This window comes from Eurytemora carolleeae, unplaced genomic scaffold (genome assembly GCF_000591075.1).
Source record: "Eurytemora carolleeae unplaced genomic scaffold, Eaff_2.0 scaffold943, whole genome shotgun sequence".
Lineage (NCBI taxonomy): Eukaryota > Metazoa > Arthropoda > Copepoda > Calanoida > Temoridae > Eurytemora > Eurytemora carolleeae.
In genome coordinates, this window is record NW_019396842.1 from 58,612 (window position 1) to 83,710 (window position 25,099).

A 25,099-nucleotide genomic window follows, 5' to 3' on the forward strand; every position below is an offset into this window, starting at 1 on the left:
TCTTTTATAAACTATTGTCGATTTAGAATTTATTTATTTTTGATCAAATGTTGAAATTAAAGAAGTTATTAAGTTTAAGAATTTATTTTATAAAACAAGATGAGTACAAAATCCTCCTGATATTCTTAGACGCCCTTGGCCATTTAATCTTCCATAAATGTCTTTAGCTCAACATTTCTGTGTACCATTTATATATTCAATGAAACCTTTCAATAAAAAAGTTTTGTAAAAATCCATACATGTAATACACATACAAGTATTTGCATATAGGAAGGAGGGAAGGGGGGGGGGTGAAGGAGGGGAATTATGTTTCATGCAAAACCACAAAATAAAAAACTCTCCATATACATTCATGCACTGTTGAGAGGGGAGAGAGAGGGATGGAGGAGAGAGGGGAGGTTAAGCAAGGCTCATGTACTGCATACCATATATATCATATATGTATTGGAATCTTATCTCGCGTAAACCATATGTACATATAAACTCAAACATTACCTAATATACTCAATGGAACACGTGCGATTTTCATTCCAGGTACAAATCATTGTCATTATCAAAATAAATACATAGTATATATGTACAAGTATACTGTTAGAAAGGGTAGGGGAGGAAGATGAGGGGAGGGGGGCAGGGGGGGATATGTCATAGAGAGGGAGTTCTCTATTTCACTTTGATTTTAAAATTATAGGAGAAGGAAGGGAAGGGAAGGAGGAGAAAGGGGTGAGGGAGGGATGTTAGAATGTTAGATTGTGTTTACTTGAAACATATAAATGTATATCAATTTTGTTAGAAAAAAAAACATTACATAATCCCATACAGAACATAATTCTGTACACCTCAAAGTGGGGGAGAAACACCCTTCTTACACCACTGTCTTTAAAATAACAAATCAGGCTCCAGTTTGATTTAAGCAGTTGTTTTTGTTGTTGTTGTTGTTGTTGTTGTTGTTGTTGTTGCTGTTGTTGTTGATTTCATGAATCTATTAAGGTCTATAGCCTCCCAGGTTGATACAAAACTGTTGATACGAACAGAATGCTCCTCTTCCTTAACAAATAGCAAAATACAAAGACTACACTACAACAAAACTAATATTTTTTTTTGAGTGGCAAGCGTGATAGGGATGAGTTAGTTAGGAAAGCCAGAAAATTTGAGCTTTCTAGCTCTAATACTTTTGAGTTATCGCAAAAAAAAAGCGATAACTGGGGTCAAATTGACCCACCCCTCCCAGGCCAAATAGGGATACATACTATTTAAATTTTCTTCAATGTTCAATAACTCGTTAATATATAAACCTACTTTCTCAAGTTTATCTTCAATGTTTGAAAATAATGTTATTAAAATTGTCAAAATATTTTTTATCATAATCCAAAATCCCATTATTTAGGTAAAGCCAATGATACTTTTTAGAAAGGAGAAAGATAAAAAACAGAAAGAAAAAGTGCCATTTTTACTTTGATTATTATAGAAGATGCTTGTAATAAAAATCATTTAATCCTGCAAGTAAAACTAAATAATCAACTTCAAAAATATTTTGAATGGAAGTTAAACTGAGCCTGTATGATTAATCTAGTCTACTTTTTCTTAAGTAAGAATTGACGAAAGCTACACTGCTTTATGCATTTCTAAGAATTAATACATACTTTAATAATTACGGAATTTTTGTATTACTTTATTTTGCACAATTACACCTTACTTACACAAAGATAGACTTTCTTTCATAAATGTAATAAACACTTAATTTTGCGTAATGCTCCTGCATAAGTGAAAGAGCATAATTACGCGTAATTATGCATAACATAATTAAGACTGGAAACCCTAATCAGGGGTTGTTTCAAACGCATAAACAAATACCTACAATTTACTAACTTTAATTTTTTAATGTTTTGTTTACATTTCAAAATTGAATTTCTTTATTTTACACTGCAACACAGATTGGGCCCAAGTTTGATTAAGTCAACTTTTTTGACTAATTTTTCTTCCCATTTTATTGCATATATATGCTTATTGTAGCAATGGTTGCAACAACAATGTCAAAATTGTCTCTGGGGCAGTGGTATAGCGGTAAGATTTAAACAGACAGCTTCCTTCTGATAGTTTTCAAGAGATGTCTTATTCTGTTCACATTGTCCAGACTTTATACTAACACCAGGCTAAGGGAATGAAAGAAATAAGAAAACAACATTTTACAATAAGTGGTTGTAGTATAGTTTAGGGTCTCCAGCTCAAGTGGATTCCACTTGCATGCAATTTCAAGGACTTCAGTGCAAGTGATGTTAATTGTGCCTGAATTAAATTTGACAGCAATAAACGTGCACAATCGACTAATTTCCTTGCAGCACATCTCTATTCAAATTTTCATCAACATTTTTGACAACAAAATAAATTCAAACTTTGGCAGTGGCTTGCAATCAATTAACTGTCTATGTACATAGTGGTCAATTTCCACCAACCACTCTAATCACCCTTTAATCCCTTATCATTTTACAAATTAAACTGTTTTTTTTTTTAAGTTTTGTTTAACTTGTGAACCCAAAAACCAAGTTCAAGCATAGTTTTGCTTGTTTTGGGTATTTATTCAGAGTTGATCTTGATATATTCTGAGAGGATACACATAGTTAGACTAAAATGTGAGACCCCTCTTTATGAAGTTAACATTTTTGTGATTTGAACAGTTCTCTTATACAGTCTTTGCCCCAGTCCCTGCCCCCCCCCCCTTTCAATTTTGTACATTACCAATATTCGATATTTAACATCTAAATTAAATCCTAGGTTTTACTAATCAAGGGTAGGGGGGCTGAGCAATGTTATAAAGGTGGAGGGGGGTAATTGCCCCGGGTGCATCCCTCTTTTAGGCCTCTGTGCAGTGTGTCAAGATATTTGAACTACAAACTACAAAAAAAGCTGAGTTCTACGTTCAACTATAGATACAGTAACTTTTAATAGAAAATTATAAACTTTGCCATGTTCTGGAGCGGTTAATATTGGCAATTTTACAATCCCAGGTTGCCCAAGAAGTTGATATTGACCACTGTCTGTAACTCAAAACTATGCTATGCTCCATAGGGAACATTTTAAAAAATATAAAGAGTTGAAAAGAAAATCTTGAAAAAAATGGTGCTCTTACATTGTCGTTTAAATTATATATTGCACATTTATGCTAAAATTTCTGTCTCAAATGCTAAGAAAATTGAGTTTAAACATTTTCTGTTAACAATGGGTAGTCTTAAGTGAATATCTATACCTATATCATAGCGTTTATATTTTCCACAATTTTTTCTTTCAAAAATAAAAATAAAATGGACTTACAACAATATGTCGCCCAGTGTTGGCATACATAACAGTTCCAGTGCTCCACAATCCTCCCCACAAACCATATGTACCATAGGATCTAACCATAACTAGTGTTAACTAATTTAGTGCTGAAATAGTGTTCAAAATTTAAGTGTTCAAATAGTGTTCAAAATTTAATTGCTTAGCTCATTATTATTCAACACTGTTAGAAGAACCAGCCATAATACCAGAAATCTTGAAATTATGAACTTATCCATTTTTTATCAGTTTAATTTAGGATTTCCAGCAACGTGAGGAAATCGTTTCGTGAAAATCTCTTTTTGCACAAAAATTTTCACAAATTTTCGAAAAAAATTGTTGCAATAAAAATCAAAAGATGCATAAATTTTGCAAAAAAAAAATGCAAAATTGGCGCATCATTTACGCTTCTTTTTGAAAAATTCGCAATAATAAGCTAAATTTCACAAAAATTTCGCATTTTTCATGAAAGTTTTCTTTTACTGGAAACCCTAGTTTTATTGACATAGAAAGAAATTATGAAATGTCATTTTCTTAACCTGCTGAGAGTGGAATACTGCAGTTATTTAGTTTTTATAGAATAATCATATCAAGCTCTTTAAAATTGTTTGTGCATATTTCTTGGCTATTTTTTTTAAGAACCAGATTTAGTTAACATGTAACTGTTCAACTTTCCATGTAGCTGATCTACTGTGTGCAGTCATGAAGCTGTTCTTCTGTGAGCAGCTGTGTAGCTGTTCTTCTGTGAGCAGTTGCGTAGCTTTTCTTTTGTGAGCAGCCGTTTAGCTGTTCTACATGGACTAGCCATGTAGCTTTTCTACTATGTGCAGCCATGTAGTTGTTCTGTGAGCAGCTGTGTAGCTGTTCTGTGAGCAGCTGTTCTATTGTGAGCAGCCATGTAGCTGTTCTACAGTGAGCAGACATGTAGCTATTCTGTGAGCAGCCATGTAGCTGTTCTATTAGTAGCAGCCATGAAACTGTTCTATTGTGAACGGCCATGTAGCTGTTCTACTGTGAGCAGCAATGGAGCTGTTCTGTGAGCAGCAATGAAGCTGCTCTATGAGCAGCCATGTAGCCGTTCTACTGTGAGCAACCATGTAGCTGTTCTGTTGTGAGAAGCCATGTAGCTGTTCTACTGTGAGCAGCCATGTAGATTCTATTGTGAGCAGCCATGTAGCTATTCTACTGTGAGCAGTCATGTAGCTTTTTTATTATGAGCTGCTGTGTAGCTGTTCTTCTGGAGCAGCTATGTAGCTGTTCTAGTGTGAGCAGCTGTGTAGCTGTTCTTCATGGAGCAGCAGTGTAGCTGTTTTATTGTGAACAGCTGTGTAGCAGTTCTAATGGAGCAGCTTTGTAGCTTATAGCTGTCCTACTGTTACTGTGAGCTGTGTAGCTGCTTGCATGAAGCAGCCTTCAAAAGCTCCGTTCAGAAATTATTCTTATTTCTAAACTAATTACAGGTGTGTTTACCTCCAATTAGTTATATTTTGAATTTTCTTATCATGAACAGCTTTTTATTTCATTTTAGATTCTGCTCTTTTAAAATATGAATGTATTCAGTTTATCTCTCTCAAATGTTAAAATAATTTTCATGTCCCCTACAGTATACCTTGCCCAATATGTTATTACCTTAACCATATTTTTTTCTAGTTTTGTGGCTGTTCGTGTGGCTCTGGGGGGAAGACTTAGGCAGTGCAGAGATTCAAGTCATATTTCTCTGATATGGATGCAATAAATACTTTAGGCTCAATAAATGTTTATAGTTCTCTTGATATCAAGTTTTTCATCATCCTTTCACCATTATCATCAATATTCAGGGTGTGCTAACAGTTCACCCAATCACGTTTCACTGAAACACATTTCACCCAATATGATCACCCAATTTTTGGTGAAATGACACTTTACCCAATAAAGTTTCACCCAATTCACGTTTCACCCAATACTACGTTTCACCAAAAATACGATTCACCCAACTCATGTTTCGGCCAAGTTTCACATACATACGAGTTTCACCAAATTTTTTTTATTCCTCTAACATACATTGCACATGAATTTATTTACTAATTTCCAATCATAACTTATAAACTCCTGGACTGATTTGCCTCAAATTTGATTGGGGAAATCAGGAGAATCATGGAAATGTTCTGATATTGGTTAAAAAATTCTAATCTGTGTGGGTCAACTCATATATATACAAAAAAGCTGGGTTCCCGAGCTAGTCAAATATATTAATGTATATTGTTGTAACTCCACAACTTTTGTGCTCAAAATCTGCAAACCACATTGGAGCTCAACATGGCGGCGCAGTTACATGTAGCTATATATATAAATGTTCAAAATGAAGGATAGCTTGTCCAGGACCAAGCTACAAGAGCTGGTTGTAGTCAGACGTGCTGACCAAAACCAGTCTAGAACTGAAGATTGATCAGCCCGGATGGCAAATCTTAAGGTTGCATTCCAAACCTTCAATCCTAACTTCATCAAGGAGTTCATATTTTGACTCCGAGAGGATGCCTATATATACAACTTTTTAAAATTCAAAGATATAATTTTTATAAATTTGAAATAAAATTGGCAAGTTTTTTGAGTGAAATTCTTAAGTAAGTGTATTTTTGGCGAATCATGAGTTGAGTGAAATGTAATTTGGGTGAAATGTAGTATGGGTGAAACGTTAATTGGGTGAAATGTTAATTGGGTGAAACATTATATTGGGTGAAACATTATTGAGTGAAACGTTTTCGGTGAATCATGATTGGGCGATCTGTTACCACACCATATTCAGGGTTTATCCAGCAAATTTGAAAGGTTTTCTGACAGAATTGCCAATTTAGAAAAAAAAAATTGTTCTTTGATGTGATAGCAATACAAGAGACATGGGCCATAACAAATTTGAATTCCTTTACCCTGCCTTCTTTTCATGAATTTATTTCTAAAACCAGGTCTAGTTCTCAGAGGGGGGGGGATCTGTTTTGTATCAAGAGAGATTTTAAACTTAAGATAATTGAAGATTTTTCTATTTTTAATGAGTGCATCTTTAAATCACTATGTATTGAGGTTGAATTTTCCAATAATAATTCTGCTCTTCTTATTTCTCTTTATAGATTTCCTTCCCATAACATTTTACCCCCGTCTGAACATAATCAAGTCTTCCTTGAATATCTTGAATGTTTGCTTTCTAACCTCTCTGGATCAAGTCAAGCAGTTTATATCTTATATATATATATATATAATATAATATTGATCTCCTCTCGATTAATTCAAACAAATTGAATTCTTAATATTTTAATAAACTTCTTTTGAAATACTACTTATAAAGCAACACATTTCTCTAAAGAAACCAATCTCTCATTGATCAAATCTTATCCAAGTTCTTATTCAAAATATTTCTGATCACTGCTTTCCTTTCAGCCATTTTTTCCATCTTTTTCTATTTGAGTTTTCCACCCAGAAAAGTTTTTTTTTATTATTATTACAAAATTATTAATTTTATGACAGCACGTTTACTTATTTCTCCAAGACGTAAACTTGAGCTTGAGCTAAAACTTACTTAGCTTGTCGTACTGAACTCAATCTTATCAACCATTTATTTAGAGCTAGCAAGGTCAAATATTTTGAATCTCGACTTTCTGTGGATGGTAAATTTATAACTGAACCAATTGAAATTGGAAAATCCTTCAACACTGAAACATTGATCATTCATAAGTCAAAAATATTTTAACATCCTTAGAAACTTAAACTAGCTTAGACATTGATGATTTGAATACAAAGGTTCTGAAAATAGTTGCTGAATATGTTTTCAAACCTTTAGCCGTAATATTAAGCTGTCTTTGGAAACTGGGATTTTACCTGAACGTTTAAAAATATCTTGAACCATTCGATCATATTTAAGGCAGGTTCTATCATCAATTTATCCAACTACCTAGTATACCTAGTATACCTACTATTTCTAAGATATTTAAATGTACGTATAATTGCTCGGCTGCTTCTATCTTTTGTGGAATCTAATGATATTTAAAATGCTTTACAGTTCGGATTTCAGTCTGGGAAATCAACTGTTCATCCTTTAACCCAAAACCAGCAGGGGGGGGGGGGGATGCCAAAGGCAGCCCCTGTATTTTTTTGTCCTGGCACTAGCAGCATATCCTGGTTTTCATGTTCCCCAGCAGGGATAGGGTTAAATAAGATCTGCTCATATTTTTTTCATGCTTTTTAACACATTGAATATCATATATATTTATCCTGATCAAAATAACATGTAGTAATCAAGAAATATATAGACCATGAACTGCCATATCTCATGTGTCAAATCTGTGTACTGCAGTGGGAGGAGATAAAAACAAAGAATTCAGGGGCAACGCATCATTTTTGAGGGATAAGGGCCCAAGGGTGGGAATAAGAGTATATTGCTATTGCATTTTCCATATTGACCATAAAGCCAAAAATCATAAGTATTCGTTCTAACTTGATATATTAACTTATTTTTTGTTGGACTGTAATATCACATCAGAGCTTTAGTCCTTTCCCTTCAACTTCTGTTGGGTTTAATTTCTCCCACAGTGTACAGTACATAATATGAGTATATCTGAGTTGGGCGTTCCTGTATACAGTTCCTTGGTTGTAGTAATGTTTCTTGATCAGGAAACATGTTCTACATTATTGAGCTCAATACTTTTTGTTGTTTCTAACTAATTAGATTAACGTCATTGTCTCTGCCTTCTGTTCTCCATCTACACCACTGCACACTTTGCCATTTATGTGCTCCATTCATGCACATTGGGCAATTGGGAATTAGGGCTGGACACATTCAAACTTTTTCTAGCCATTTCGTTGATGGTTAATTCCAACTGTTAAAAAAGAAAATTTCAGTTAGCCCTTAATTTTAAAAGTAAGAACGGAACGTTCGTTTAGTTAAAGGCATTTTTCGTTTTTCTTAAATACCATTAGTTAACATTTTTAATTTCATTAATGGGGTTAAAGGAAAATTTTCAACAACCACTAACAGCTATGGCTGTTAATGGTACCGGTATTACAAAATCAATGGTGTTAACTGAGTCAAAAAATTTTGTTAACGGTTAATAAAATTTTTAATGGCACAGCTGTTAACAATCTATTGCAGTATTAACAGTGTTAATGGCAAAAAAATTTTAATGGTTTATAAATACTGAATACATCATTTAAAAACATCAAAATAAACATAATTTTTAAAATTTTTAATAAAAAATTTCATGCAATTTTAATCAGAAAAAAACTAAACTAACCGTTTTTAGCTTTTTCGTTTTTGTTTGAAACCATAAATTTTTTTTTCAAAGATGGCTTATCTGTCTCATTGAAATTTAAAAATCAAAGGTTTTTTCTTTTCGTTAACGGACTCTTCCTTTAATTTTCGAAAACTTCCGTTTTGTTAGTGGAACCTTGCCCAGCCTTATGGTGAACCAGGGGAGCTTGTGTAAAAACAACCTAAGCTTTTGTACAGCTCCCTGGCCCAGCCACAATATATATATAATTATCAGATAATTAATTAATATATGTATGTTTAAACTTATGGCCTAATAAATGATTTGTTTTAATTTGACTTGAAAACTAATTGTAAAATTGTTAAGTTGACATTTTAAAATTTCTTTTGATGTCTCTGAAGTTAAGGGTTAAACTGTGTTAATTATAAATTTACATTAGACAACTTAGAATCTCTAAAAAAAAACTTAAACATAAATTTGATTAAAATTGATAGAATTGAATGAAGATCCAAGTGATTCCTCTTAATAAAAACAGATGAACTTGCGATAGAATCTCAAAAATACCTGATCATGTGATCACATTGTATTAACATAAATAAATCTCTCGGGGGCATTTTATTATCTAAATATATATATTGAGGAAATACATAATAATGTAAATGAACATTGAGCATCGCATTTATTGTTTTTTACCCTAAATAACCCTTATATTTCATTTAAAAACGTTATTCATAAGAAAATTAAAAATTAACATTTTCAAAGTATAACCAGAGTTGAAATCACTCCAGGAAATCCAAAACCTGGAATATTTGAAATCTCTCCTGCAAATCCAATACCTGGAAGATTTAATATTTCTCCTGGAAATCCAATACCTGGAATATTTAATATTTCTCCTGGAAATCCAATACCTGGAAGATTTACTGGAAGATTTATATTTCTCCTGGAAATCCAATACCTGGAAGATTTAATATTTCTCCTGGAAATACAATACCTGGAAGATTTAATATTTCTCCTGGAAATCCAATATCAGGTTCTTGACCAAAATTATTTTTCAGCCATTTGGTGTCCTCACTTGCCATATAAAAAACAGTTTTGGTGGTTTCATTATCAAAGCGATTCCTAGAAAATAAATGTATTTTTCTTAAAATTTTTAAAAAATCAATCAGCCACTAAAGACAAAATTCTAAGTCACTCTTCACTAATAGAGTGGCATGTATGACTCAAAAGGTGCCCATTTTAAAGTCTGGAGAATTAGATTTCCTCATTTTGCTATTTGGAATCAAAATTTTTAATTGTTTTTGCAGAAACAATACAGGCAAATTCTCATATTTTAAAGACAGAAAAATAACAGTATTTTTTGAGAATTTACAAAATATACTCTTGACAATTTCCAATGGGATTTATATTTTTTACCTAAATCTCTGTTATTGCAAACTAAATAAATATCCATGAAATATGCAGGAACGGTTTTAAAGAGCTTCATATAACTATTCAATTAAAAACTAAATTTCTACAGCATTCCATTATAACTATGTTAAGAAAATGACATTTTATAAATTCTACAATGTTTCTGAAGTTCTGGGTTAAACAAGTAAAGACCTGAATAAATTAATGCAGTAAAAAAAGTACTCTCTCCACATTTCATCATCACGCATAAAATTCAAACTCTCCATCTTAATATAAAAACAGGGATATAGACTTTAGGTTAAACTTATTTTTAGTTCTTCAAGCACTTGTAATGTTGATACTGAATGTAAATGCATGTAAATTGCATGAAAAGAAAGGACTCAGTAAAAATATTTTACCATAGGCAAAATTGAAAATAAAAATATCTATTTATGCAACTGCCTTGTGTTATTATGGGGGACAATATGCTTTTTTTGCCAGGACTTTTACTTTTTTGGTTTGTTTGAGGTTTAAAGTCAAGTTTTTTTAATCCCAAACATAGTTGGGGATTTAAAAACTTGTATTAAAAAAAAATGATTGCAAAAACTGTGCAAATTTTTGTTTATGAAAATTTGCGAAATATGAAAGGAGCCAGGTATAAAATGTTACTTATTTACCTCAGAACAGATAAGAAACTTTTATTCCCAAGAGCATAAAATTGCAAGTAAAAATGCAGTCTAATAATTCTCCCAATATTGAACAAAAGCTATTTTTGAGAAATTTTTAGACAAAAAAAAGGAAGGTCTTATAAAGATGATATTTTTGCACATGTAGTAAAAAGGGTTAATTATCATCATCTATTTTCAACCAGGTGTGATCTTATTGGTTGACAATTGCTTTGATAATTAAACTTTTTGCTCTTGTGTACATTATTTTGATTTTGATGTTATTATTAAGTATATACTTTACACATACTATTGACATAGAATTTGAGTTCAAGTGTGTAGAATTTGCAGTATGTAGGGAAGAGTTTCTTTTCTTTTACTTTTGAATAACAATGTTCCATGGAATCTGGAGCAGGGGCATTACACACATTTCCTGAGAACATCATCTTTCAACAAGAAAACATGTATTTTTTAACAGGGGTTTATTTTTGAGTAGAATATAAAATAAAAATGAAATATTTTTTTTGTTCCGCTGCAAATTCAGTTATTTTTATCATTCCTTATGAAGAAAAAAAAGGAATTTGGCATACATCTGTTTTGAACTAAATTGAAAATTTTGCAAGCAAATTGAAGCAAATTACCACAATAAATGGGCAAAGGGTCATACCATGCCTATCACCAAACTTTATAGTCAATGTGTCAGATTTAGCTAAAAATTGCAGGATACCCTTTTTAGAATATATTAATGGGGGAAATTTTTGGTCATTTTAAACATCTGTTTTAAAGCTTTGAAATTTGTTAAAATTCATGAACTTTAATGTTTTCAAAGAGACTGCTATAAATTGGTAAGTTTTGAAGCTATAACAATTCTTTATATCAATTTAGAAACCTATGACAATTTTTTTTAAATTGGCATCAAAATTAGCATCAATATTCAGTGTTTATCCGACAAATTTGAAAGGTTTTCTGACATGATTGCCAATTTTATAAAAAAAAAACTGTCTCAAACTCAGAATTTAAAACTTTTTCTGAAAACTGGAAACGGACCCAAAAAAAGAGGAAACAGACCAAAAAATTCATTTTGGGGAGGTTTCCATTTTTTTAGGGTACAATTCCGTTTTGAGGCGTTTCCATAGCACCAGCCAAGCTGGGAGAGACTGTTAAAACTGATGATAACTGATGATAATGCAGGGGTTGAACAGACTGGTCATGGGAGAATAAAACACTGTAGGCTATGGCGGAGAAACCTCTGAAGTGCTATATCTCTACTCTGAGCAAATTTAGTACCATTATTATACTAAACATAGAATAAGTGCTTTGTGCACATCATGTTATTACTCACTACAGTTTAGGCTCTATATTATAAAATAGTTCACTCTTAAAAGATTGTATTCAAGTTCAAATTTAAAGAGCTTCAGATCATCTTTACAGTCTCATCCTTTGTGGGTAACCCTGTATTCAATATTCTGCCTGAGTAATAATTAACAAACTATAAACTAAAAAGCAAATAACAAACAATTTTATTAAATTTATTGGCTAACCCAAAAACATGGGGTTTTAAACATATAGGATGTAAAAAGCCTTTGAGATGTTAGTCAAAAACAAATGATTAATCCATGGGCCGATCTGTTATGCACAAGTTGAGAAAGAAATAAATTAAAATTCCAATATCCCAAGGCCTCCAGTTATACCCTGAATGTTCAATGTACCACATTAATAACTAGTCATTAAAATAATTGTTAAAAGAGTGAAATATGTTCCTGCAACCCCACTCCCCACCTCCTCCTCCCCACCATTTTTTTTTTGTATTTTGATGTTTTTCGGTAATAAATGCATTAATTTTTAATGCATTTTTTAAAATAACAGTTATTTTCTATTTCCTAAGGATATTATGAGGATGTCCATAATAACTAATGCAACATTCGGCGGAATAATATTTTAGGTGTGAGGATGTCCCAAGGACGTTTAACGCACAGCTTCTTACATCCTCACAACCTAACTTTTGAAGTCAAAATGATTTCACTTCAGAAAACCAAATGACCAAACTTTTTGACATCCAAATGACCAAACTTTTAATGTCAAAACTACCAAACTTTTGACGTCTTAATGACCAAACTTTTGACATCCAATTGACCAAACTTTTAATATCAAAATTACCAAACTTTTGAAGTCCAAATGACCAAACTTTTGACATCCAATTGACCAAACTACTCATATGCATTTATCCTACACTCAACCACAGAATAGAGACTAATCTTTGTACTGCCTAACCTAACACGACCTAACCTGACCTAACCTGACCAAGGGGGACTGGTCATGTTCTGACCAGTAAGGTATGCTGGCATAACCTGACCAATCTCAACCAAATCCGACCTAATAAGACTGGTCAGGATAACACCAGAATGAGACCAGTTAGGTAACCAGACCTTACCCAACCTAAAGGGGCTGGTCATGTTCTGACCAGCTTGGTAATCTTATTCAACCCGACCTAACCCAACCTAACGCAATCTAAGGGGACTGGTCATGTTCTGACCAGCTTGGTAATTTGACCTAATCCCTGATTGCGCAACTTCATTGGTTGCTAGGGTAGGTTTGATTTTTATAATTTTCTCCAATACAAACTCAACCTCAGGTGAATTTCTATGGAATTTGAATCAAGTTTATACTAATCAGGGTTTGACTTTTTTTCTGAAGCGAGTTTTTAATGAAAATGTTTCAAAAACTCAATTCTTTTTGAACAAAAGGCATGAATATTGCAAGACAAAAATGTACAAAAAAATACTCAAACAATAATAAGCAAGACAATTAAGAATAAAGTAATACTTCTAATGGTGGATGAACAGTAAATTATCAGTGATTTCTACATAGTAAGTATTTTTCTCGATTTGGATGCAGCTAAATTCTAGTTTTGCAAAGATATTATTTTCATATTTTTTGCACTGAACTTGTTTGTTTCCACAAATTTTACTTTTTGAGCTAAAATTTGGAATTCCATCTGAAAGTTTGCAGAATAATTGCAATTTTTGCAAAAGTTTGCTTCAGCTGAAATGGGCTTTCACATTGTTAAAAGAAAACTATAAACTTTCATAAAGTGACCTATTTTTTTGGATGGGGAGGGGGGGGGGTAGGTTAAAAGAAAATGCTTTTTCCTTAAAAGATTCAAGTATGTTGCTTCAAAATATTATAACCTGGGAAATCAAATAATCTCCTCTTCTGGCATGAACAGCTATCTTAACTATTTTCTTGCCAGCATACTTCTCCCTTAAAAGTAGACATCAATGTAGTTCAGAGGAAAAAAGTTCCTTAAAGTTCCTGAGCCCGCGATTTAAAAAATTCGGGGAAATACGACTCAGGTCTAAGCTGTCCTTGGACCTTATTTACGGCTTGAGCTTTTGGAAAGATTGAAGCTGCATCTTATTTTCCACAAAATTGAATTAAAAAAACCGGTTTAATATTCTATTTGGTGGATTTTCATGGTAGGAATTGGCGCATTCCTAGTTTTTATGAGAACAAGACGAAACATTGAGCCTTATTCTCCACTAAAACCAATCAAGGTCGGTTTTATTTTCATTGGGCTGAACTCCTTAAGTCAAGCCAAATATCTTGCAGCTGTTAATCACGTGACACAAGCTGTAGTTATAGTTCGGTCGAAGATTGGGTCTTAAAGTTGGGTTTAAGGAATTACGACTAGAGCCGAAGCTATTAAATCGCGGGCTCTGTTCAACTAAATCTGGCACCATGAATTTAAGAAATAGCTTTGGTGATAACCTCATCTGTCAAATCAGTAATCAAATGCCTGCACACTTTTTTTTAGTTAAAGGTTCACATATTTGAAACTGAAAATCTAAACATGAAATTCATGGGGGATAAAGTTCAGTTATTGATCACCCTGTTCAGTTCCTTTAATTTAAAATTAATCATGTATTTTGGTACAATCTTGGAATTTACAAAGTTGTCTTTTTCCACACTTTCGTTTCAAACGCATCCACCAACAACAAAGTAAAAATGAGGAAAAGATAAAAAATAATGTTTGATTGGTCAAATTGTGATTCATAGTGACAGTGTACAATAATTTTAGAAGAGAGTTAAACCAAAATACCTTACAATCAACACATTTGTCAAAACTCTAAATTGTAATGGTGGTCACTTATTTAAATTAAACAGTAGTATCATTTCATCAACCCTTAATAAACAAAAGGAAAAAGTATCCCAGTTCTACTTAGATAACTGGGCAGAAGTAGTTTTTGAAGATTATTTATAGCTTTGTTTTGACAAACTATTAATTTCAAACTGGTTAATCAAACTAAATATTCTAAAAACACCTGATTTTCAAAGTAGACTGTTCCATAGCTTCAAAAGCAGCATTTTGTATATCCTCCTGAAACTACAACCACAACTTATCAGATAACTAATATATTTTTCTTGAAAATCTTCCTCCCATCCTCTTTTTTAAAATCATTTCAGGTAATTGTCAAATTAAGGTATCATATAACATTTATTTTTGAATTTTTAACTTTAACAATTTTATAAAATAAAATAGATAAAAGTAGACACAATTTTGCATGTTGCTTTTGTAAGGTATACATTTTGACATGTTAATTGCTCAAAGCTGAAAACTTTACAATGAGATATCTTTAATACCGATCAATTAATTAATCTGGAGATTAATATCAAGAGGAGAACAAGCAATATTTAATCTGGGGATTTAGAAAAAAAAATTAAATCAAGCATTGATCTTGATATCCACCATTCTAGAGTTTTCAGCTCAAGTTATTTTTATTAAATGTTATGTCACCAGTCTGGAGCTTTTATGTCAACAGCATCTACAGGAAAAGTTCAAAATTGGCAGCAATTAAAACTAACTATTTAATCTTCTGAAGTTGTACTTAGTTTTTGCCTGAAAGTGATTTTTCAACTCATCTCGAATTTTATAAAAAAGATAAAAAGGGGAAGGGTATAAACCTAAAATAATAGATAAGATCATTGTAAATTCCTTTCTAAACAGGCAAAGCTTTTTTGTATTAACAAAGTGTTAGTATCACTTTTGAAACTAACACTTTGAAATTTTTTACAAATAATTAATTTAAAGGATTTTTTGTAAAATTTTAGTTTAATGCTTAGGGTAGTATACAGGGGGTTAAAAAAGTCAGGTCTATGTTAAAAAACCTATGAAGCTTGAAAAATGGATGTGTCACAACCCTAGAAACCAGAAGTCGTCCTAAGGACGTCAAGAGGACGTCAATAGGACGTCAATAATTACCAGTGGGACTTCCAGTGACGTCATATTTTAGGTGTTGAGGACGTGTTGAGGACGTTCTCACAATGTGCAAGTTGTAGTGTGTCTGAATAGTGTGCTGGGCGCAGTGTGCAGTGTGTTTAGGCACCAAAATGGGTAATTATATATGTGTGCCTAAATAGGTTAATCTGGAGCGTCTTTAACAACGCACTAAATTTTATCTAAACTAAAATAATACAAAAATAATTAACAATAGAATTAAATAATAACATAGAATTTGGTTGTGGGTTGAAGTTTCCTATGGGAATATTGTGAATCTGGCATGCTTTCCTGGGTGAAACAAAAAAAATATATTGATCCAGGTGCCATCTGGGCCTGGCAGACAAATTTGAAGCTGTATTCATTTGCAGTGAAAGATATGAAAGGTCTACCATAGATAGTTAGATAGTTAGTCAGGGGTTGAATTAATGTGCCAAAAACAACGCTCATGTCACTAATGGGTTAAGAGGAACTGATTTTTTTTCGCAAAATTTTAACAAATTCTAGTGCACAAGAAAAATGCATTTTGTGTCAATAAAAAAAATTTCATTACCTACATTAAGTATCTTATTAAACTCATATTTGTCAATATTTTCAAGAAAAGCATCATAGAAGTATTCTCCATACTCGTTCATTACTGCTATTCCTTCCACAGGTCCCTTTGCATCAACCACACCTTGAATTGTTTTAACAAGGAACAAATTAAATAATTTTAAGAGGTCACTGAACTGTTTAACACATTACAAGTGTTCACTGGCTCAAAATTTGAACCACTGTTTAAGATTTTTAAGAACCCTAATTTGAAGTGAGCTGATGCAGACATATTTGCTGACATTTCCAACTAACCGGACCGCCGCCAAAAACAGACTTATCAATCTGTTGGCTGAAGTAAACTCAGCTTTTAGTCATTAGGAAAGTTTAAAATTTGAAACCTTTAAGTTAGGAGGGGGGGCCAGAAGTCAAAAACAGGGGTCTATATAGTTTCAAATATAACTAATTTTCTTGAAAATTATAGATAAAAATAAGCCCCACCCCCCCACTTATTTATGCCTTCAACTCTTAAAGCAAACTGAAATTCCACTGTAACATTTTTCAATATAAGCTCAAGTTTTTTTTTAAATTATTGCCCCAAATTCCTATTTTCTTCTAAAGTATAATTGCTTTTGGGTCATGAAATGATTGAGAAATTTAAATCAAACCCAACTTGAACCCATAATTTGGCATAAATCACGAATTGGGCTGTAAAAGGCCTGGGGGGGGGGTGTAAAAAGGGTTAACATTTCTTAGGGGGTATAACAAAATAGGCAAACTATGCACGCAAATTATTAAAAATTTTGCTGCCCCTAAGAATATCCTTATCAACGCCCCTGCTGCAGGCCAAATGATAATTTATAAATATAAATTTTTATTGTGAAAAAAAAACTTTAAACTAATGTTGGTTCCAACCTCCTAAGGACTAAAAACTTTACTAATTTAAGAGATTGGAAATTTTTTATAAAATTGAATGTGCATGGACATTAAGTCCCGATTTATTCATTTCAGAGTCTATTAGATTCAAACATGTAAGCAGATAGACAATATAAAATGGAGATTAATCCTACCTTCTTTAAAAATGTATGCATCTGGATGAAAAGAATTTTCCATCATTTCTGCCTGATACTTTGTTAATATTGCTGATAAACCATACTATCAGTCAATCAATCAATTTATATGAGCTTTTAATTTTATTTATTTAATTTGATAAAGGACTAAAAAACAAAGATATTTTTTACATTTTATCAGACAAAATACAGTATTGGACTCGATAATTTTATATTAAAATGTTAATAGGAGTCACTTGTTATAACACTGATAGCGTCTTTTAGTGATGGGCATCGTTCTTAGGTCTGTTTTTGAACATTTAAGTTTAATGAATAAAATATCTTGATCCTATTTCAAAATGTTATGTTTGCTTTTATTACATCATGAAAATGTTTTACTTTGATCAAAGATATTGACAAAAAAAATTTTTAAAGGGTTATAAAAAAATTGTTCTCATTAATTAATATCAAAAACCGTTTTGACGAAAGAAAAAAACTTGCCTATCAATGCAAAAAAGCAAAGTTGATTACAGAAAATCTGACTTTGCTTTGTTTAAAACATCTCAGAATCTTGTAGAGTACCTTTAAAGCATAATAACCTTGAATATTTAAAAACAAACTCCAAAACAATGCACATTCCTCCTTTCAGTACATTTAACCATCAGGAGCTGAAGTCAAGTTGAGGAAATATTTAGATGCTGAATGATTAACTGTCTTCCTTAGATGTCTTGGAGAGATACTGAAAAAACACATTTTAAAGTAGATTATCCTAAAACTACAATATATAACTAGTACCTACAAACATGCATAAAATAAGCAGTTATCCAATTCATAGCTAACTAGCTGAAGTGGAATTATAAAAAACAAAAACAAAAATATATACATTTATCAAATGTTTATAATCTACAAGATTACTTGCATGTACGAGGAATGAGGTTCGGAGCCGCTATTAGCCATGATATGGAACCTCCTGCCTTATGCCTATTGCTACGCCTCCAAGCCACAACATTTTTATCTCCACTTGCTGTTCTAAATTTTTTTTACCATGTGTTGCTTAACCAATCAAAAATTAAAATATACATCTTCATAATAAAATTCACAGTAGTTTAAAGAATCTTTTAAACCACAAAATTCAAATATCAATTTATTTACTTGATCCTAGAAACCACGACATGTTTACAGGATGTTCATATGATATCATCAATTACCAACATGATGTCCATGTGACCTCATTTTGAAGGTGTTGAGGATGCTGCTGTCCAGTAAAATGGGCTGCTTTTTACATGCTGACTAACTTTCTTATTACGTCAAAATTACCAAACTTCTAACATCAAAATTACCAATTTTTTTATGTGACATGACCAAGCTTTTGACGTCATAGATATGGTCCCACTAACCTAACCTAACTAACGAAGTAGTTGGGGTAGTGAGATTAGTATCCATACAGATTCAGCTTCAAGGGTGGGGGTGGGGTCTCTCTAAAAACAGATGGTAGTTGGGGTAGTGAGGGTAGTTGCCATTTAGAATTACCTTTAAGGGTGGGGTCTCTCTAAAAACAGATTAAAGCTAATTCTAAATGTCAACTACCCTCACTACCCCAACTACCATCCTTTTTTAGAGAGACCCCACCCCCTCCCTTGAAGCTGAATCTATATGGCAATTACCCACACTACCCCAGCTACCATCTGTTTTAAGAGAGACCCCACCACCACCCTTGAAGCTGAATCTAAATGGCAACTACCCTCACAAGCCGAACTACCGTCTGTTTTAGAGAGACCCCATCCCTACCCTTGAAGCTAAATCTGAATGGCAACTACCCTCACTACCCCAACTACTGTCTTTTTTTGAAGAGACCCCACCCCCACCATTGAAGCTAAATCTGAATGGCAGCTACCCTCACTTCTTCAACTGTCGTCTGTTTTTAGAGAGACCTAGTTGGGCTTATTTTATATACATAGTATCAATATATGTATCAATTCACACTGAATCCATAGTTTAAAGTTTGATTCTGGCACTGTGAACACTCTCCGACCTCCCTACCATCCTTACTACCCCAATTACTGTCTGTATTTAGAGAGAACCCGCCCCCGACCTTTACTAAGCTCACCACCCACCTTCTGAAGGGTGCGCAGTTCATAGTCCAGAAACAGGATTTTATACATTCATGGCCAGACACCCCACCCCCCCCCAGCATGTTAAGGGTTTAAGGCACTGCTCAGGTTTTGTCCCGTTAGGACCAGTTAGGGAACCCAAACTAACTGGACTTAACTTGACCTAACCTGACCTAATGGACTGGTCATGTTCCATCCAGTTAAATAATCTGATGTAATCTCACCTATCCACACCAAATCTAACCTAAGTGGACTCGTCAGGCTAAGACCATTATGAGACTAGTTAGGTAATCCAACCTAACCAGACCTTACCTGACCTAATCCCACCTAAGGGGATTGGTAATGTAATTACAAGTTACTGTTAGGTAATCCAATGTAACCTGACCAAATCTGACCTAAGTGGACTGGTCTGGTGAAGACCAGTGGGAGACCAGTTAGTTATCCCAACCTGACCTGACCTATCCATAGATTGGTAATCCAATGTAAAGACCAAATGGGCCAGGTCATGTTCCAACTAGTAGGTTTTCTGGTTGCTTGGGTGACCTTAACTTGTTTTCATGTAAAAAGTTTACACAAAGTATACAATAAAAGCAAAAATTAAAGTTTTTTCACAGAAACTATTTTGGTTTGTGATATGGGGCTAATATAGTTTGATTTATACAAAATACACCTGTAAAATCATATAATATTTTGCTATCTTTCTATAAAACTTCAATAGTTATTCACAAGTTAAGGAATCTGTGAAATTTAGTTAACAAATTAGAAGTAAAATTTTCAATTAAAATAGATATCTTAAAGACTATTTTTAAAAACCATTTTGGAGGGTTGGAGAGGTAGCAAGAGGCGTGGAGACAGTTTCACAAGGCTTGGAGGGTATTCTGAATATCAGAAGGCTCCAGAGGTCATTTTAGGGTGCTCATGGCAGTTCTGCTTTCCCTCCCTCCTCACACCAGATTATCATCTCAAATGTAAACTTAATGGAAACTAAACTTTTGCCATATAAGTTAATCCCCTCAATTTAGAATTCTCAACCCTATAGCTATGAACATTCCCATGGTTCTATGGATTAAGAAGAAAACTGGCTGAACTGAATGAAAACTTACTAAAAGAGTAGCATATGCCATCATTACATTTCCTAATCTCCCATCGCAACCAGTCTAGAACAAAAACAGTGCAGTTTTCCTACAAATCATAAAAAGGCTATGTCAATTTTATTTCAAGATAATGAATTGTGAGATTGAATACAAGCCCTAGCTGTTTGATTTAAAGACACAAAATGCAAAAAACACTATATTTTTGCTCACATTAAATTAAGAGATACTATTACACTAAATGATATTTGTTGAAAACGGTGGCCCTTCAGAAGCCTCTCCCCCATTTAATGCATATGCTATTCTCCTCTGACCCTTCAGTTTGACCTTCTCATTAAGACTAATCTTTCTTGGATCTCTTTCTCCAGGTTTATCTGATTATCTAGAGAACTGTTAAATAGACCCCCTCCCGTCTGAGGCAGCAGCCATGTGGCTGCCTTTCTTCTTATCAAGACATCAATGCACTTTTCCAACACAAGGTAAATGCTACTCTGTGTCCAGGCATGACTGAGTCCTATTTTAAGGTAAACTAACTGATTGAATAGGGTTTAGATCCAGGTACTTATTTTAACTGTCCTATGTATGCATATCAAATTATTGTACCATGTAGTTGGTTCAGAAACCATATGGGTTTCCATCTGCTTCTGATTCTTACATCATTAACTATAACAATTAACAAAAGAATCTTCAGCTGCTGTTTTCTCCTTTCCAAGACAGAGTGATATCCGCCTCATTGATATTTTTGATCCATTCCTGCAAGACACTTGTAAGCATCATGTTGATGGCTTGAATAAAAGAAGTTTTAATCCACTGAAGGTTGAGGCCACATTCTGTGTCCTTGATCACTATTTACACACTCAGGCCTTGTCCACCCTTAGGGGTTTTAATTTTGGGAAATATTTCCCCACTTGGAAAAAAAAATACATTTTTTATTGTTTTTTAATTTTCTGGGTAATGTGGTATGATCCTAGAGGATTACTGGTAAGATCATAGTGCCCTTTAATGATCCCATCTGAGTTGATTCCTCTATTTACTGAAATACTCTCTGTCTTAATTTAGAGCTTCCAGTGCTCTAATATCCCATGAACATAATGGGGGTGATGGGGTTTCTGTCCTCCTTTTCTTTCCAGTTGCTCGTCCTTGTAATGTAGCTCCAGGTGGATCAGCTTTTCAAGGTTTCTTCATTTCTGCAAAACTATCCATATTGTTGAACATGTACAATGTACATGGCTGAGGTATGTAAGGCTTCTGCCTGGGTTTAGAATTTGGATACCGTTAAATTGCATTCATTGATCATATTTAACAGGACAGGGTATATAAAATCAACTTCCCGACCTACTATCTAGCCTACTTCCTTATCTACTTTCTGTCCTACTTTCTACCCTTATCTCTGACCTACTTTCTTCTCCATTTTCTTCATTCCTGACCTACTCTCTACTTCTGAATCATTAATTTTGCTATTCCCTGTCCTGTGCAGTTTTTCCAAAGATGCTGCTCTAGTTCTGGTTAAAGTCCTGCTCTTCCTGAATGTGCTTCGGGGTCTTCTTAGTGCTCCTATTGGGGCTTGGGGTTTCTTTTCCCATGCTTCATTGATGACAGGAGAAACTTTGTGTACTATTTTAGGCAGGTTGGGACATATAGTAGTTCTAGGCATTCTTTGGATCCTTGGTGTGGGTGATGGGTCAAATATCTGAACTGGTTTGGAGGTTGTGCTGGATCACCTGTTTCCTGAATCTGATGTACCTATTGATGGAGTCTGTTAGACAACCTTAGCTATTTTCTTACATTGTAAATTTGTGCAAACTTTCAATTTTCAATATTTTTTTTCCCTCAACTTTACCTGTTTTATGGGCAAACCACAGTGTTACTAGGGTTTCCAAATTTTTGTTCAATCTCTTTCATGAAAATTTTGTTCAGCCAAAGAAAGTGAGAACAAAAACAAAAAATTTTGTTTGAAATTTTTGCAAAATTCATCGAAATTTTTGCAAAATTCCTGAAATTTGTTGAAATTTTTTGACCTTTCATTTAAAATCTTATCTTTTTCACAAAAATTTTCAACAACCCATTTTCCTGAAATTTTAACCTTACTTTAAGAGATTTTTAATTGAAATCAAAGTTGACAAGTAAATTTGCTAATTCTAACATGCCTTACAATCCTTGCAGAAATATTTGCAATTGTTGCAGAAATATTTAAATATGTACCAAATAATAACAAAAAACAAGATTCTCAGTTATTTTAAATCAGTCATGTTTAGTTGAACACTCTGTAATACAGGGTTACCCACAAAGGATGAGAATGAGATGATCATGTTGTTTAGGAAACCCAGTTTGTTTTTACAGGGGAATATGTTTCTAGAAAAAATCACCCCTCTAAAAATAATTGAATTGTGTCACATTAACCCTAGGGTGACCTTCCAGACACTCCATTAGAAATCCGCCAATCATCTTGATGGGAAATTGAAAAATTTTTATTGAATAAAAATTGAAAGAAAATTTCCTGAAAATGAAAAATTTTGTTGAAAATATAATGAAATTCGCAAAAATTTCGAACAAAAATGATCGAATTTTGTTGTTTCATTTTGGAAAATTCATTTAACAAAATTTTAGTGGAAACCCTAATTCTTACCCTGTCTGAGGTACCAATATAGTGTTGAGCAGTGTCTAGATCATATTGGTCGAGTGCTATTTTACCATATATAGCTCCAATGAGGGTCCATAATCATGATTATGATTCAGTCAAGTGGGGGAGGTGAGAGGGGGGCCATATGTATATATAAATTATATTAATTGAAAATGGTGGTGCTTCTAGAGCATCTCTGTCATTTTAAGCAGATGCTATTCTCCTCTGGCCCTTTTGTTCAACCTTCTCATCAGAATTAACCCTATATTGGGTTAAAACATGGCAAGAAAAGTTAGGTGTTATAAGCTTCCTGATAAATTGGTTAGACCTTAGAACCACTTTTTTATGAGAGGTACAGTGATAACCAGAACACTTTTAAATAGGAAGACATAGTTCAGACTCAAGTTAAAATAGTTAATAGAGCACTAAACAAAGCGATTGTACAGTGTATACTTTCTCACTCCACTCTTAATAACATGATCAGTGTCTTATATAAAACTATATGCTTTGTAACAATGTCTAGTACACTTCATTCCTCTTCCAATTCCATTAATGTCTGGTTATCACTGTATGTTTATATTTTATGTTTATGTTGCTTACCATTAGCACCGATCTGATGAAAATAAATCCATCCTTAATACATGAAAAACTAAGTACACTCAATCAGCTCTTTTTGCTCTTAAAACGGAACGTTTACTGTGATTAAAATTAATTTTGAGATTAAAACTGTATTTGAACCATTATATAGGGCTGAAATTGTTAAAACATTTTTTTAAATATTAATTAATGATTAGCTAAAACTTTACAGAACTTTTTAGATATCTGTTTCTTCCATCTATATAATTGTATTTAGCAGAAAAATCAACAAAAATGACTGTTCATTAAAAATTAAAAAATTTATGGATTTTTACATTTGTTAACAGAATCTTTTGCTAAATCTTCTGTTCTTGCCAAGCCCTACCCTTATGGATTAACTAGCATTCATGCGGAAACCGTACTTTTAAATGAATGAGATAATTAAAAACATGGATTTTTTCCTAGTTTTAGGTCCACAGATGAGTTGTCCAGGTGGTCCAGTACAGTACAAGGTTTTAGTCCCCAGTAAACAACCTCCTGCTTGATTTACCTGGGGTAAAAACTTTGTTATTGATTCAGCTTTCCCACTTGATGATTAATTTAAGCTTTTGAACACACAGTTATTATGTTTTAATTTAATAATAATGATAACTTACAAGGCATTCAAAATTATGGTGTTCCAAGATTTTAGGGTTTTTTTCAGACACTGTCATCTGCACAAAATCATATTTGGTTAGAAATAACAAAAACTGTAAAGGAATAATATAAGTTGATAAGAAAAATCACTACCTACCTTTTTTTGGAAATTCAAATTCAAAAATGTTAAAAAGGATAAAGATAAAATTGCAAAGTATTTCTTCTGGAGCATACTTTTCTGAAAATAGATTCTCTACAGATGTGTTGAAATACATTTTAGTGTTAATAGAGTTTAAATGTAATTAACTTTCTGAGTAAATATATTAGAGTAATACATAAAGAGTAAAGGTGAGTCCAGAAAACATTTTTACCGATTATATGTGCCGATGGCGAAGATGTTGGTTAAATAGTTCTGGACTTTTGTGTTCGCCATTGGTTTATCAAATACTGAATGAATGAAGGGTGTACTTGCATACAGGCGGAATCAGGTAGGAATATGTTTCAAATACATTTCTCATGCTGTGTTCTGTATCTGTATTGCAAGGTTTTCTTTCGGAAAAATTTTCATGTTTGACACTAAACTATAAAGCTTATATTCATAGATTTTGTTGTTTGA

General features: G+C 33.1%; 1 protein-coding gene across 4 annotated transcripts; it reads right to left on the bottom strand.

The window, feature by feature from the left end:
* Nucleotides 1–22: 22 nt before the first annotated feature.
* LOC111709293 (galactoside 2-alpha-L-fucosyltransferase 1) lies at nt 23–24,717 on the bottom strand. 4 transcript variants are annotated; one of them, XM_023482921.1, is made up of 16 exons: nt 24,641–24,717; nt 24,504–24,560; nt 24,309–24,397; nt 23,872–23,884; nt 20,664–20,717; nt 18,168–18,188; nt 17,471–17,555; nt 16,423–16,545; nt 15,492–15,556; nt 14,917–14,978; nt 13,783–13,855; nt 10,143–10,216; nt 9,535–9,662; nt 9,108–9,165; nt 3,307–3,388; nt 23–1,044 (listed from the first exon to the last, which is right to left on the bottom strand). In XM_023482921.1, the coding sequence occupies exons 1-16, from the start codon at nt 24,713–24,715 to the stop codon at nt 907–909; spliced, it is 1,197 nt and encodes a 398-aa protein (XP_023338689.1). In that variant the 5' UTR covers nt 24,716–24,717; the 3' UTR covers nt 23–906. The 4 variants fall into 4 exon arrangements, with proteins under 4 accessions (XP_023338689.1, XP_023338690.1, XP_023338691.1 ...); XM_023482922.1 differs by lacking the exon at nt 9,108–9,165; XM_023482923.1 differs by lacking the exons at nt 9,108–9,165; nt 9,535–9,662.
* Nucleotides 24,718–25,099: the final 382 nt, after the last annotated feature.

Bases quoted from the DNA above. Each gene is read 5' to 3' on its own strand.
- LOC111709293 (XM_023482921.1), bottom strand. From the start codon at position 24,715: ATGCTCCAGAAGAAATACTTTGCAATTTTATCTTTATCCTTTTTAACA. The intron at 10,217-13,782 runs GTTATAATATTT...TTTTATATTAAG, and splicing joins GAGATTATTTGATTTCCCAG to ATGGAGAGTTTGAATTTTAT. The intron at 9,166-9,534 runs GTATTGTATTTC...ATATATATTTAG, and splicing joins AGAAATATTAAATCTTCCAG to ATAATAAAATGCCCCCGAGA.